At 43.3% G+C, this 14,851-nt stretch overlaps 2 protein-coding genes across 2 annotated transcripts in view; one reads left to right on the forward strand and one right to left on the reverse strand.

Annotated features, from left to right (window-relative positions):
- Nucleotides 1–8,733, reverse strand: part of LOC121561972 (neurofibromin-like) — a 39,043-nt gene extending 30,310 nt beyond the window's left edge. The window contains exon 1 of the mRNA XM_041874385.2: nt 8,388–8,733. The gene's annotated coding sequence lies outside the window, so the exon portion shown is untranslated. The remainder of the gene's footprint in view (nt 1–8,387) is intronic.
- LOC121577462 (hydrocephalus-inducing protein homolog) overlaps nt 7,661–14,851 on the forward strand; it is a 117,432-nt gene continuing 110,241 nt past the window's right edge. The window contains 3 exon segments of the mRNA XM_045213948.1: nt 7,661–7,817; nt 8,991–9,175; nt 9,463–9,588. Coding sequence (XP_045069883.1) covers nt 9,041–9,175; nt 9,463–9,588 — 261 coding nt within the window. The 5' untranslated portion in view covers nt 7,661–7,817; nt 8,991–9,040.

Raw genomic sequence — 14,851 nt, forward strand, 5'->3', positions numbered from 1 at the left:
AAATTAGCCTCTTTATATGCGAGGGTGTCATACATGAGATAAGTCTGTATTTGATACCGATAATACATCCAAGATAGAGAAAGCAAGATGGCAGGACCAAACATAAACATACCCAAATTCAATGAATACATAGAACAACGAATGACAGGGAGAGTAATGCCAGGTCCACCAAGGGAGGGAGGTCATATGCCCGCCCTTGATGTACAACAGATAGAAATGACTGATTATGTGAAGAAATTGACGGAATTTTCTGCAGCACTCTCTTCTCAGGCGCAGAAGGCCCAAGAGGGGGAGCTGTCGGGAAGTACGCTGACACTGAAGGTAAACGTGGGAGGCTGGGTGAGGGTTAAAGTCCACAAGAGAAAGTGGCTGGAACCCAGGTGGACTGGACCGTACGAAGTGAAGGAGGTTACTTCACACTCAGTCCAGGTCAGAGGTAAATTAGGCGCACACTGACACCATCTAACTCATTGCACACCAGCCCCCACTCCTTCTAGATCACTGACAGAAGTCAGGGCTGATTTGAGCAGCGAGAACCAATCCTGACAACACAATGAAGAAACCCTTATGGGAACAACAATCTCACTCAGGGTGAAGAAGAACTTTTTCCCCCTGGGAGAGATTGGGAGTGTCTGAATGTTTGTATGTATGTTTTCTGATAGGAATTGGACTCCTGCTGGGCACTCCTTATGAGGTGTTGTTCTTTTACATTACATTTGAGTCATTTAGCAGACGCTCTTATCCAGAGCGACTTACAGGAACAATTAGGGTTAAGTGCCTTGCTCAAGGGCACATCGGCAGATTTTTCACCTAGTCAGCTCGGGGATTAGAACCAGCGACCTTTCGGTTACTGGCACAATGCTCTTAACCACTAAGCTACCTGCCGCCCCGTGTTGTGTGAAGCTATTTAGAATTACTTGTTAAATTGACTTATAATATAGAAGAGGTGGCTAAGGGATTTTTAACAGTACCAACCATGGGGGGGGGGCAAATCCTCACAAGAGGTCCCAGAATTTACTGGGGACGAGAAATGCTTGATGTAATTAAAATGGAATCCAGGGATAGCTTCAAATCTCCATTATATAACCAGGTGGAGGGAGAGGTATGGTTTTGAGGGACGTCTGGACGCAGATAAACTCGAATCCATGCTTAAAACAGATACATAAGGTGTGTAAAGGAGAAATGAGCAGTGAGAGAGAAAGAGAGAGTTGCGAGGGGAGGGGCTGGAGAGAGCGAAAGTGTGGCTTTTGGAGCGAGGAAAGACTGGAGTTGGCTGGGAACACCACGGGGTGATTATTTGAGAGGTGCCTGTGGGTTTCTGACGAGGGATGAGATGGGTGAGAAAGTAGAGAATATTTACATTTGCATTTTTGGTGATTTGGCAGACGCTCTTGTCCAGAGCGACTTGCAGGAGCGATTGGGGTTGAGTGCCTTGCTCGAGGGCACATCGGCAGATTTTTCGCCTGGTCGGCTCGGGGATTGGAATCGGCGACCTCTCGGTTCTTGGCGCGGCGCTACTGATCACTAAGCTGCCTGCCGCCCCATATGAGTTTAAGGTTGTGGCGTTGTTTGATCATGTGATAAGGTTTAATTTGTAATCGGACCATAACTAAAGTGGTTGTAGAAGTAATGTATAGGTAGGGGAGAGCCAATAGGGGGCTCCATTGAACTATTATGGTTTATTTGGCATTTCAATGGCATAAGGTGAAATCTGTATGCATGAGGGGAATTCGATTATGTATTATTATAGTATTATGGACACTCCGTAATAAATAAACTGAACCAAACAAAACGTTACTACAGCAATAGAGAATAGTTAATGTTGTTACGTTAGTTCTTAAACCCGATGATAGAGGAAAATGCAGAACGCTGTTAGAGTGTGTTTTATTTAGGCTACTAGGGTGTTTGAGACGGAAGGGCTGGCTAGACGGGGGTGATGACGTGGCTGGATGTGCGACGTGAAAGTATTTACTTTGTGAGAATCGTAGAGGGTGTGGAGTGACTGGCGATGTCCCTGGTTCGAACACAGGTAGGGACAGTAGACAAAGCTTTCGCAGTGGGGCTATATACCTAGATTACTATGTGGATGTGAAAGGTTGAATTAGATAGCTTAAATAGAAGTATTCTAGAAAAGTCTATGAAAATATGTTATAAGGTTACCATGCGCTCTCCCCGAAGGAGCAAGGGGAGGGTGAGAGACAGTACAGTTCAGATGGTAGGAACATTATTAAATGTATGCTAATCAACGATAGCAAGTATTTGTTTTATTAATTAGGGCATAATCAGAGAGAACAGTTAAATAAATTGAATAGCGAACTGAAATGGTTTAGCGGGAAAATATAAATGTTTGGTACATGTAGCAGAGTTAGGGTAATCAATTAAATAATAATTGTATACTCGAGGAATTATGAGTGGTTTTATAGATTAGTTATGAGGAATTAGATTGATACAAACAATTATTGATGGGTTAAGACTGGGGATTACCAGGAGAAAGAGATTAGCTCATCTCGTTGGAATGTTGCCAAGGGCTAGGGAAGCAGTAGTGAAGTTAGGCCGTATTTAGGTCATAAAAGTGAGCTACCAAATTAGGGCCTGGCTATTTGTGGTTGTTTTTCAAATTGGGTTTTCAAATAAAAAACAACACACCTAGTATGATGTTTATAAAGCCTTGTTGTTTCAATTTTGGGGGGGTTCCAGCAGGTCAAGGGTTATGGGTCTTAAAGGTGCACACAGTGAATTTTATGGATTTTTTAGGTTTTGGCTGAGTTTGGGGTATATATGATTTCTTATGAGAATGAATGTCATGAGGACTTAATGAACACTTGGGATAACTAACATTTATGAAATATTTAGAATAATGGTAATTGTTTAGTATACTATGGGATTAAACAGTTCGTTAAATGATTTCAATGGCCTCTGAACTCTGTTTTAACATTCTGGTGTTAATTAATCATCCACACTAGTACATTCTAAAGGCATGAGAGGAAGACTTTAAGATAGTTTATTTTACTAAGTTGAGGGTAATTTATAGTACTGTGAAAATTGTGAAGAAGATTATAATTTGGTAATAATATATTTGATTTGAACCATAAATAACAGAAGAGAGAGTGGAGGAATGGCAATTGGATAATGAAATACCAATATTAACTAAAGTGATTGTTTAGGTAGGTGGTAATATTGACACATGGCCAAATCATGTGTCAAAGAGGGGGATGGTTGGATTAAATATTAAATATATACGAAGGAGAGGACAAAATACTTTAAAAGGATTGGATTAAATATTAAATATATACGAAGGAGAGGACAAATTACTTAAAAAAAAAAAAAAACGTGTATGATAGTTTATTAACCACACCTGTATGTCAGAGGTTTTGTGCCCCACAGGTGAACTAAAGGAGAAGGTGACCCACTCTATCTAACCAGGAGACTGAATCAGGCCTGGCGGGAAGGGCCCTACCAAGCACTGCCTTTGCCAGCAGAAAAGCTGAGAGATCCATCTGGGTGCATGTCACACACTGTACAAAACCAGCTACACCTGACGAACAAACACAGAGTTAGGAGAAAGATCCGATCACCACTATGGTCCGGGGTTGCCTCCTTAACGAAGATTCCCTTACCCTGTCTGATCATCCCTGTGTGAGTTCGATAGAAGGTAAAGCAATGGGTTGGCCTCTGGCATCTGACATGTTCTCAGGGCAAGGGTGGGGATTCACAGGTCTCCCGACGGTAGGTAGCTGTCTGATTGTGGGGGCCATATTCCTAACACACACGGACCCTCCTGTATCAGCCAGAAGTGGTAGTTAACCTAACACAAGTTGAAAAAGCATAGGAGACAGCTAGACGTAGGGAAAGGGGAAATTCTAGAGTAAACCTCTCTGAGGGAGGTAGTGAGACCGGGGCTGTGATAAAGATAGTGCAAAACTATGGACCTGGAGGAAGTAGTACAGGTGGAAACGGGGTATAGAAATCTTAACCTGTGGTTGGAATGGATTCAGTATACGGCAAAAAACTATGTCTAAAGAGGACTGTTTTGCCTGTAGGACAGCCAAACCAGGGATAACAACTACTCCGTTCCCTCTTGACAGGCTTTAACTCTCTGTCAGGTTTTTCCTCCATGCAAGCCACCTGGGAATGTGGTGAAAGAGTCTTATGGTAACTTGCACTATCTGTTTCCCCGATAACAAAGTCATCCCGACCTGGGTTGCCTCAGTTTGAAGTCACAGGGGATTCTTATTATTGTTTTTCTAGGACTAGTAAGGATAGGATACAGGGTAGGGCATCTTAGCTCCTGCTCCCACACAGAGAATGTCACACCTAAAGAGACCATGACTAAATCTCTCCTCTTTGTTGCAGCAAGAGGATTATAGGAGCCAAAACCAGGCCCGTGCTGACATCTGATGGATGTGTGGTGATAACTGATTGTGAACTCACCTACATACGCAAACAATCAAACGTGTCAGAGACTGGTGAGTTGTCACATAGAAAGTAGGACCTCCTCCCGGGATCCTTTGATGAAAGGATATATATTGATGGGATCCACAATCAGATCGCAGCTGGGTTTGAATCAAGTATTTTCTGGTGGTCAACAATTAATAAAAATGTAGATTGGATAAATTATATTTAATATAACCAGCAAAATATTTATAAACCACACTCGTGATGCAATAAAGGGATTAGCTGAGCAGACAGCGGCAACTATCTTAATGACAAAGCAGAATAGAATAGCGTTGGATATGCTTTTGGCTGAGCAGGACAGGGTTTGTGTTCTGTTTGGATATATGTGTTGTACTTTCATCTCCAACAATATAGCACCGGACGGGCCTGTGACCAAAGCGCTTGAGTGACCATCACCCCGCTGGCGAACGAACTGGTTGAGAACTCTGGTATTGATAGCTCCATAAACGGTTGGTTTGATAACATATTTGGTAAATGGAAAACTATTGTTGTGACTATTCTGGGTGAAGTTATGGCCTCTATGGGTATACTTGTTCTTTGTGGATGTTGCCTTATTTCCTGGCTGAGTGACTGGTTTGGTGAGTACTCTTCTATGGTGGTTACTGGATTTCAGACCCTAGTAATTGTGTTTTTGCTGTTAATGTGTTGTGCTGCTTGCATCGTCCCCCGTCTCAGGAGGTCAGTGGTAGGAGTGGTGCAGGCGTCAGGTATGATGCTGTTGTTACCGGCCCAGGATGATGCAGGTGACTCTGCTACTGACTCTGAGACCAAGCTGGATGATCCATGTTTTGCCTAGTAAAATACATACACGCATTTATTTTCAGTTCTTGCTCATTTATTACCTTATGTTTTTACTAACCACTGTGATTGTTTATTCTTCCTGATGTGAAGGTAAAGGATTCCTGGGTGGCTGGTAGCCAACTCAGTACATGTTAGGTGTAGGGGAGGAATAGAGGGTTAAAATTATTATTTTTTATTTTCTATTAACATTAAATGTTGTGATTTAATTTCCATATCCTGTTATTCTTAAGGGTGATTATACTCAGTTTAGAGTGACACCATAAAATTGTTGGGTTTTATTTTTTGGATCTGTATGTGATGAATAGCTTGGAAGGAATGCATTAATGAGGAGTACTGTACTGATATGGATTGTTTCACATAACAGGCCGATAAGAACACTCTCTCTTTGTTGTCTGTGAAACTGTCCTTGAACATGGGTACATGGAGTACAGTTTTTGGGGGCTAGTCCTTTTGGGTGCTGACTGTTGTACTATTAATAAAAACATTGATAGAATTAACTACATACATTAATGTTAAAAATAAGGCAATTGGACACAACAAGGTTTTGAGGCGGTGCATGGCCAGTTGGCTGCAACCTCTCTCATGGCTTTCCAAAATCGTATTGCTGTCGACATGCTCCTGGCTGAAAAAGGAGGAGTATGTGCTATGTTTGGTGAACAATGTTGTACCTTTATTCCCAACAATACAGCCACAGATGGCAGTTTGATAATTGCCCTGGAAGGGTTACAAACTCTTAATGGTAAGATGAAGAGCCACTCAGGGGTGGACACTTCCATGTGGGATTCCTGGATGGACGCTTTTGGTAAATATAAAGCCCTGGTGTCCTCCATTTTGGTTTCAATCTCGGTGTTTGCGGCCATTTTGGTTTTGTGTGGGTGCTGTTGCATACCATGCATTCGCTCACTCACCACTAGGCTCATAACTAAGGCCATTGACCCAACAAGCCCTTCCCAGATGTTTCCTCTTCTTGGGGAAGGAGATTTTTTATCTTTCGAGGAGGATGAGGGTAGAACTTTTACTTAGTTTATGTCACGTCTCTTTTGAGACGTGAAGAGGGGGACTCAAAACTTTCTCTTTGAGAAAGTTTCCCTTTTCTTTTTTACTTAGTTTATGTCACGTCTCTTTTGAGACGTGAAGAGGGGGACTCAAAACTTTCTCTTTGAGAAAGTTTCCCTTTTCTTTTTACTTAGTTTATGTCACGTCTCTTTTGAGACGTGAAGAGGGGGACTCAAAACTTTCTCTTTGAGAAAGTTTCCCTTTTCTTTTTACTTAGTTTATGTCACGTCTCTTTTGAGACGTGAAGAGGGGGACTCAAAACTTTCTCTTTGAGAAAGTTTCCCTTTTCTTTTTTCCTTAGTTTATGTCACGTCTCTTGTGAGACGTGAAGAGGGGGAATGTAAAACTTTATCTTCTGATAAAGTTTTCCCTATTTTGCCAATTACACTGTTAGCTTGTGTCACGTCTTAAGTTTTCCTTCTCTACTGTTACTTGGTCACGTCTCTTGGGAGACGTGAAGAGAGGGATTTGTAGTGGTAAATATATTATGTTAAAGCTTGGTCTGACTAAAATCTTGTGCATAACCCATCTTGTGTTGGGGCCTTGGGACTTAATACAATGCACAAAGACTTGTATCCTGTCGGCCTTATCAGCAGGTGGCCATGAGTAACACCCAGGCCATAAGTCTCTCAAGTCCTCCCAAACTCACGAGATATCTCCTGAGGACACACACACACACACACATACACACACATACACACACACATACACACACACTTACACACATACACACACTCACACACATACACACACATACACACACATACACACACATCATCATTGTTAAGCACACACACACAAAAAACCCCTTCTCTTAGGCCGGAGACAGAGAACCTGACTCAGAGCCAATGAAATGGAGATGACCTCGACCAACTCATCAGGACCAATGGGGAGATCGGAACTACTAGAATCAACCTACTTTATTTTATTGTATAAAATGTCAGCACACAATGGTTAGGGGCGCGCTCTCAGATATCTCCCTACGAGGTTGACGAAACGCGTCCGTGCACGAGAATTCAGATATCTTTACCTCTGAATAAACTGCCTTATATCATACAATCATCCACCTTGTCCGAAAGTCTCTACTTGGTCTCCGTTCTCCAGTAAACTTGTTTTATCAACAATAGCCTACTAATTAAACCTAGTGAGATAAATCTAACATTTATCATCTTGATAAATAGGCTAGATAGAAGACTGCAAAGCCGACTCACTCTGATATCAGAGGGTGGGTGGGAGGGAGGTTGGGTAGTCTCAGGGGTCTCTTTGGATACATTGTTTCTGATATTGTCTCCTAAGCACGCGGCTCCTCCCCCCCACGTGACCAATGAGGAGGAATCCGCAAGCCCGTAGAGTCGGTGCCATGGTAACGGCTAAATGCGCTACAAATTAAAAGACAACTATTGAGCACTGTTTACCACCAGACTTGCCAAGTAATGTTAACATAACTTCAGTTTGAGAGGAAGAGAGAGGCCCAACTCTGCGGTAAATCTGCCTCCTTCAAGCAGGTAGCTTTTTTTCTTCGTTTTTTCGCCCACCAAGCAAATTATTTTTTTGTATGGAGGTCAATGAGAGTGTGGTGAATTTGGTCAACAACCTTTTTTATGGCTTATTTGCTACGTGAGGTTTATTTGATCGAATATAGCGTAGAATCCCGTATTATCGGCATATTCAACAGCGTTTAAGAAATATATTACCTTCAACAGTGTTATCTTGTGATCAAGCCTTCAATGTTTTGTGATTATTGGTGTCGTAAAAATGTTAGCTAACGGTTTAGCAATTAGCAAGTTTGACATTTCATTTGAAAATATTACTGTTATCTGCTTTTGATAAGCGGTTTAGCAAAAAAATACGTCCCGTATTATCTGTATACGGCCCCCAGTTATTGGGCACCTTACTATTTTGTTCAATTACAAGATATATCCGTTTAATTTTGTTGAAAAAAAAAAGAGACACCAACCACGTACCCGAAGTTTTTACTAGATAGTTGACTAGTTGGCTAGTCTTCCGGTAAAAAATAATGCACTGAAAATCGGTGGTCAGCTAGCTAAAAGGGTGTCGTTAGTCACAAAACTTACCGTTATTTTTCAGTCCATTTAAATGTTGAGCTCGAGGTGATTCAATCCTCCAACCGCTAGAAAGTGTCCGAGGTCAGGGGGTGTCTGATGTTTGGGGAAAATTAGCTATACGTTTCGTAATGCTTAAATTGTTACGATTGTACTGATATAAGTAGGACACGTGACATCCCGGCAACTTTGAGAAAAAACGCTTTATATCGCATAGCATCTCTCTCCGTTGAAGTCAACAACCCTAATCGAATATTCAAAAAGAGATTACAAAAATGAGACGTATCCACCAATCCAAACAAAGGATAGGCAAGAACTAGACAATGGCGCTATGTGGACAACGACTCCCATTGTTAGGGTAGAGAAACATGTATCTTCAGTTCGTCAGTCAGTATATTCATAATCTTTGCCTCAATTGAGGTAACTTTACTTGGCAACCACCAGACTAGCTCTGGTGTTGATAGCTAGCTATATTACACAATGGCAATATGCGGAAAATGCAAATGAGACATGATTCAACTACACTGATTGATGAAAAATACCTACTAGAATAAATGGTTTTAGTGAGGCTGTCTTGTTGCTTTCTAAATAAATGAATATGTTCATATTCAACAGGATCTGCTGTATTCTCAAATGAACTAAACAAAGGAAGATCCAACTTTACAATGCACACCTCCAAGGATCAGGCATCCCATGCGTCTCTGCCAAGCCTGCCTCTGAAAATACCAGAGGGATTCAAGAGCAATGTGTTGGCACCCAGGAATCCCAAGCTAGTTAGAAGAGAGGATAGGCCCAAAAAAGTGAGTACATTCATATGGAATGTATGTTTTGAATATACACATAACTGGCAGCTATATTTCAAGTAAAAACCATGAAATAAGTGCAGTTTGATGTTTACCTGTTGATGAACTAACTAATGGAGAGATGTTATTGTGGGGGAAATTAAGCATAATATGTGTTTGAGTTGGCCTATTCTAAAAGGGGAGAATATTAAGATTCCAGGAATGTGTCTGTGGCCAAGGATGGACATCTTTAATGATCACTCATGCATTCCGTACAATTATTTGAATTCCCTTTCTCAATGTAGCTGACACCGTCTGCTTTTGCACAAGAGATGTCCCAATCTACGGAGGAGCGGCTGGCAAATACACATGAGATGCACCCGCCACGCATTCTAGAGCTGGTAGACATGAGTGAGACCACTCACCAGAAGGTAAAGTCTATGCAAATGCACTACAACAGGATTTCCCAACTGGCGGCCTGTGGGCCGAGTTTGGCCCACGGGTGATTTTATTTGGCCCCCCATGTTTTCAGAGCAAAAATAAATACATTTCCAAAGTATTCCCACGCATAATAGAAAGTTACAGTATAAACTCAGCAAAAAAAGAAATGTCCCTTTTTCAGGACCCTGTCTTCCAAAGATAATTAGTAAAAATCCAAATAACTTCACAGATCTTCATTGTAAAGGGTTTAAACACTGTTTCCCATGCTTGTTCAATGAACCATAAACAATTAATGAACATGCATCTGTGGAACGGTCATTAAGACACTTAACAGCTTACAGACGGTAGGCAATTAAGGTCACAGTTATGAAAACGTAGGACACTAAAGAGGCCTTTCTACAGAAGAAAGATGCCCAGGGTCCTTGCTCATCTGCGTGAACGTGCCTTAGGCATGCTGCAAGGAGGCATGAGGACTGCAGATGTGGCCAGGGCAATAAATTGCAATGTCTGTACTGTGAGACGCCTAAGACAGCGCTACAGGGAGACAGGATGGACAGCTGATCGTCCTCGCAGTGGCAGACCACGTGTAACAACACCTGCACAGGATCGGTACGTCCGAACATCACACCTGCGGGACAGGAACAGGATGGCAACAACAACTGCCCGAGTTACACCAGGAACGCACAATCCCTCCATCAGTGCTCAGACTGTCCACAATAGGCTGAGAGAGGCTGGACTGAGGGCTTCTAGGCCTGTTGTAAGGCAGGTCCTCACCAGAAGTTTTTTTATTTAACCTTTATTTAACCAGGTAAGCCAGTTGAGAACAAGTTCTCATTTACAACTGTGACCTGGCCAAGATAAAGCAAAGCAGTGCGATAAAAAACAACAACACAGAGTTACATATGGAATAAACAAACGTACAGTCAATAACACAATATAAAATCTATATACAGTGTGTGCAAATGTAGTAAGTTATGGAGGTAAGGCAATAAATAGGCCATAGTGCAAAATAATTACAGTTTAGTATTAACACTGGAGTGATAGATGTGCAGAAGATGATGTTTTAAGCATCAGTTGTCAGAGCACCTTACCGATCACTGCACCTGTACACAGCCCATCTGAAATTAGCCCGCCCAACTACCTCATCCCTATATTGTTATTTATTTTGCTAATTTGTACCCCAGTATCTCTATTTGCACATCATCTCTTGCACATCTATCATTCCAGTGTTAATACTAATTGTAATTATTTTGCACTATAGCCTATTTATTGCCTTACCTCCATAACTTGCTACATTTGCACACACTGTATATATATTTTTCTGTTGTATTTTTGCATTATGTTTTGTTTTACCCCATATGTAACTCTGTGTTGTTGTTTTTATCGCACTGCTTTGCTTTATCTTGGCCAGGTCGCAGTTGTAAATGAGAACTTGTTCTCAACTGGCTTACCTGGTTAAATAAAGGTTAAATAAAAATAAAATAAAAATGTGCAAATGGAGATACTGGGGTGCAAATGAGCAAAATAAATAACAATGTAAATAACAATATGGGGATGAGGTAGTTGGGTGGGCTAATTACAGATGGGCTCTGTACAGGTGCAGTGATCGGTAAGCTGCTCTGACAACTGATGCTTGAAGATAGTGACGGAGATAAGTGTCTCCAGCATCAGAGATTTTTGCAGTTCGTTCCAGTCATTTGCAGCAGAGAACTGGAAGGAATGGCGGCCAAAGGAGGTGTTGGCTTTGGGGATGACCAGTGAGATATACCTGCTGGAACGCATACTACGGGTTGGTGTTGCTATGGTGACCAATGAGCTAAAATAAGGCAGGGATTTGCCTAGAAGAGATTTATAGATGACCTGGAGCCAGTGGGTTTGGCGACAAATATGTAGTGAGGGCCAGCCAACGAGAGCATACAGGTCACAATGGTGGGTAGTATATGGGGCTTTGGTGACAAAATGGATGGCACTGTGATAGACTACATCCAATTTGCTGAGTAGAGTGTTGGAAGCTATTTTGTAAATTACATCGCCGAAGTCAAGGATCGGTAGGATAGTCCGTTTTACGAGGGCATGTTTAGCAGCATGAGTGAAGGAGGCTTTGTTGCGAAATAGGAAGCCGATTCTAGATTTAACTTTGGATTGGAGATGCTTAATGTGAGTCTGGAAGGAGAGTTTACGGTCTAACCAGACACCTAGGTATTTGTAGTTGTCCACATATTCTAAGTCAGACCCGCCGAGAGTAGTGATTCTAGTCGGGCGGGTGCAAGCAGCGTTCAATTGAAGAGCATGCATTTAGTTTTACTAGCGTTTAAGAGGATTTGGAGGCCACCGAAGGAGTGTTGTATGGCATTGAAGCTCGTTTGGAGGTTTGTTAACACAGTGTCCAATGAAGGGCCAGATTTATACAAAATGGTGTCGTCTGCGTAGAGGTGGATCTGAGAGTCACCAGCAGCAAGAGCGACATCATTGATATACACAGAGAAAAGAGTCGGCCCGAAAATTTAACCCTGTGGCACCCCCATAGAGACTGCCAGAGGTCCAGACAACAGGCCCTCCGATTTGATACATTGAACTCTATCTGAGAAGTAGTTGGTGAACCAGGCGAGGCAGTCATTTGAGAAACCAAGGCTATTTAGTCAGCCAATAAGAATGCGGTGATTGACAGGGTCAAAAGCCTTGGCCAGGTCGATGAAGACGGCTGCACAGTACTGTCTTTTATCGATCGCGGTTATTATATCGTTTAGGACCTTGAGCGTGGCTGAGGTGCACCCATGACCAGCTCGGAAACCAGATTGCATAGCGGAGAAGGTACGGTGGGATTTGAAATGGTCGGTGATCTGTTTGTTAACTTGGCTTTCAAATACTTTCGAAAGGCAGGGCAGGATGGATATAGGTCTGTAACAGTTTGGATCTAGAGTGTCACGGCAGCTTTCCAATCTCTGGGGATCTCAGACGATACGAAAGAGAGGTTGAACAGAATAGTAATAGGGGTTGCGACAATTTCGGCGGCTAATTTTAGAAAGAAAGGGTCCAGATTGTCTAGCCCAGCTGATTTGTAGGGGTCCAGATTTTGCAGCTCTTTCAGGACATCAGCTATCTGAATTTGGGTGAAGGAGAAGCGGGGGGGGGGCATTGGCAAGTTGCAGCGGAGGGTGCAGAGCTGGTGGCCGGGGTAGGGGTAGCCAGGTGGAAAGCATGGCCAGCCATGGCAAAATGCTTCTTGAAATTCTCGATTATCGTAGATTTATCGGTGGTGACAGTGTTTCCTAGCTTCAGTGCAGTGTGTAGCTGGGAGGAGGTGCTCTTATTCTCCATGGACTTTACAGTTTTTAACTGGTAATGGCGATGAAAGTTTGTGCTGAGGCTAAACAGATAAACAGGATAGGGTACCGTGTAAAGGAACAGTCCAGCAGGCATCAGCTGAGTGATCATAAGGTCCAGTGAACAGCAATAGCTAAGTCCGGGAGCAGTTTGTAGGCTGCTACAGCACAGGCGAGCAGGAGGCACGGCTGTTGATTGCGCGTGTTAGCGGGCCGGGGCTAGAAGATGGATCTTCGTGGTCGTCGCAACGGGAAGCCTGTTGAAACCACATCAGACGATTACGTCGGCAGACCAGTCGTGATGGATCGGCGGGGCTCCGTGTCGACACTAGGAGGTCCCGTCCGGTTGACAGAGAGGTAGATAGCTGGGAGATGGGCCTGGCTCGAGGCTAGCTCAAGGCTAACTAGTGCATCGGGACAGTGGTGAATTAGCCAACAACAGCCATTCGGTTGCAGCTAGCTTGTAGCGATGATCCGGTGTTAAGGTCCAGTGATTCAGCTGTTGAGAAGCCTTTTGGACCTAGACAGTCTATGACTAGGGTGGCTGGAGACTTTGACAATTTTGAGGGCCTTCCTCTGACAAATCGATCCCGCTCCAGAGTACAGGCCTCTGTGTAACGCTCATTCCTTCGACGATAAAGTCACCGGCAACAACGTCGCCTATGGGCACAAACCCACCGTCGCTGGACCAGACAGGACTGGCAAAAAGTGCTCTTCACTGACGAGTCGCGGTTTTGTCTCACCAAGGGTGATGGTCAGATTCGCGTTTATCGTCGAAGGAATGAGCCTTACACAGAGGCCTGTACTCTGGAGCGGGATCGATTTGTCAGAGGAAGGCCCTCAAAATTGTCAAAAACTCCAGCCACCCTAGTCATAGACTGTTCTCTCTGCTACCGCACGGCAAGCGGTACCGGAACGCCAAGTCTAGGTCCAAAAGGCTTCTCAACAGCTTCTACCCCCAAGCCATAAGACTCCTGAACAGCTAATCATTGCTACCCAGACTATTTGCCCTGCCACCCCCCACCCCCCTCTTTTACGCTGCTGCTTTTACGCTACGTTATTATTTATGCATAGTCACTTTAACTCTACCCACATGTACATATTACCTCAATTTCCTCGACTAGCCGGTGCCCCCGCACATTGACTCTGCACCGTTTCCCCCCTGTATATAGCCTCCCTACTGTTATTTTATTTTACTGCTGCTCTTTAGTTATTTTTGTATTTTATTTTTACTTAACACAAAAAAAAGTATTTCAAAATGCTTTGCTGGTTAAGGGCTTGTAAGTAAGCATTTCACTGTAATGTCTACACCTGTTGTATTCGGCGCATGTGGCAAATAAAATTTTATTTGATTTGGAGGTGGAGGGTCCGTCATGGTCTGGGGCGGTGTGTCACAGCATCATCGGACTGAGCTTGTTGTCATTGCAGGCAATCTCAACGCTGTGCGTTACAGGGAAGACATCCTCCTCCCTCATGTGGTACCCTTCATGCAGGCTCATCCTGACATGACCCTCCAGCATGACAATGCCACCAGCCATACTGCTCGTTCTGTGCGTGATTTCCTGCAAGACAGGAATGTCAGTGTTCTGCCATGGCCAGCGAAGAGCCCGGATCTCATTCCCATTGAGCATGTCTGGGACCTGTTGGATCGGAGGGTGAGGGCTAGGGCCATTTCCCCCAGAAATGTCCGGGAACTTGCAGGTGCCTTGGTGGAAGAGTGGGGTAACATCTCACAGCAAGAACTGGCAAATTTGGTGCAGTCCATGAGGAGGAGATGCACTGCAGTACTTAATGCAGCTGGTGGCCACACCAGATACTGACTGTTACTTTTGATTTTGACCCCCCCTTTGTTCAGGGACACATTATTCAATTTCTGTTAGTCACATGTCTGTGGAACTTGTTCAGTTTATGTCTCAGTTGTTGAATCTTG

The sequence above is a fragment of the Coregonus clupeaformis genome, chromosome 5 (assembly GCF_020615455.1).
Source record: "Coregonus clupeaformis isolate EN_2021a chromosome 5, ASM2061545v1, whole genome shotgun sequence".
In the NCBI taxonomy this organism is placed as follows: Eukaryota; Metazoa; Chordata; class Actinopteri; order Salmoniformes; family Salmonidae; genus Coregonus; species Coregonus clupeaformis.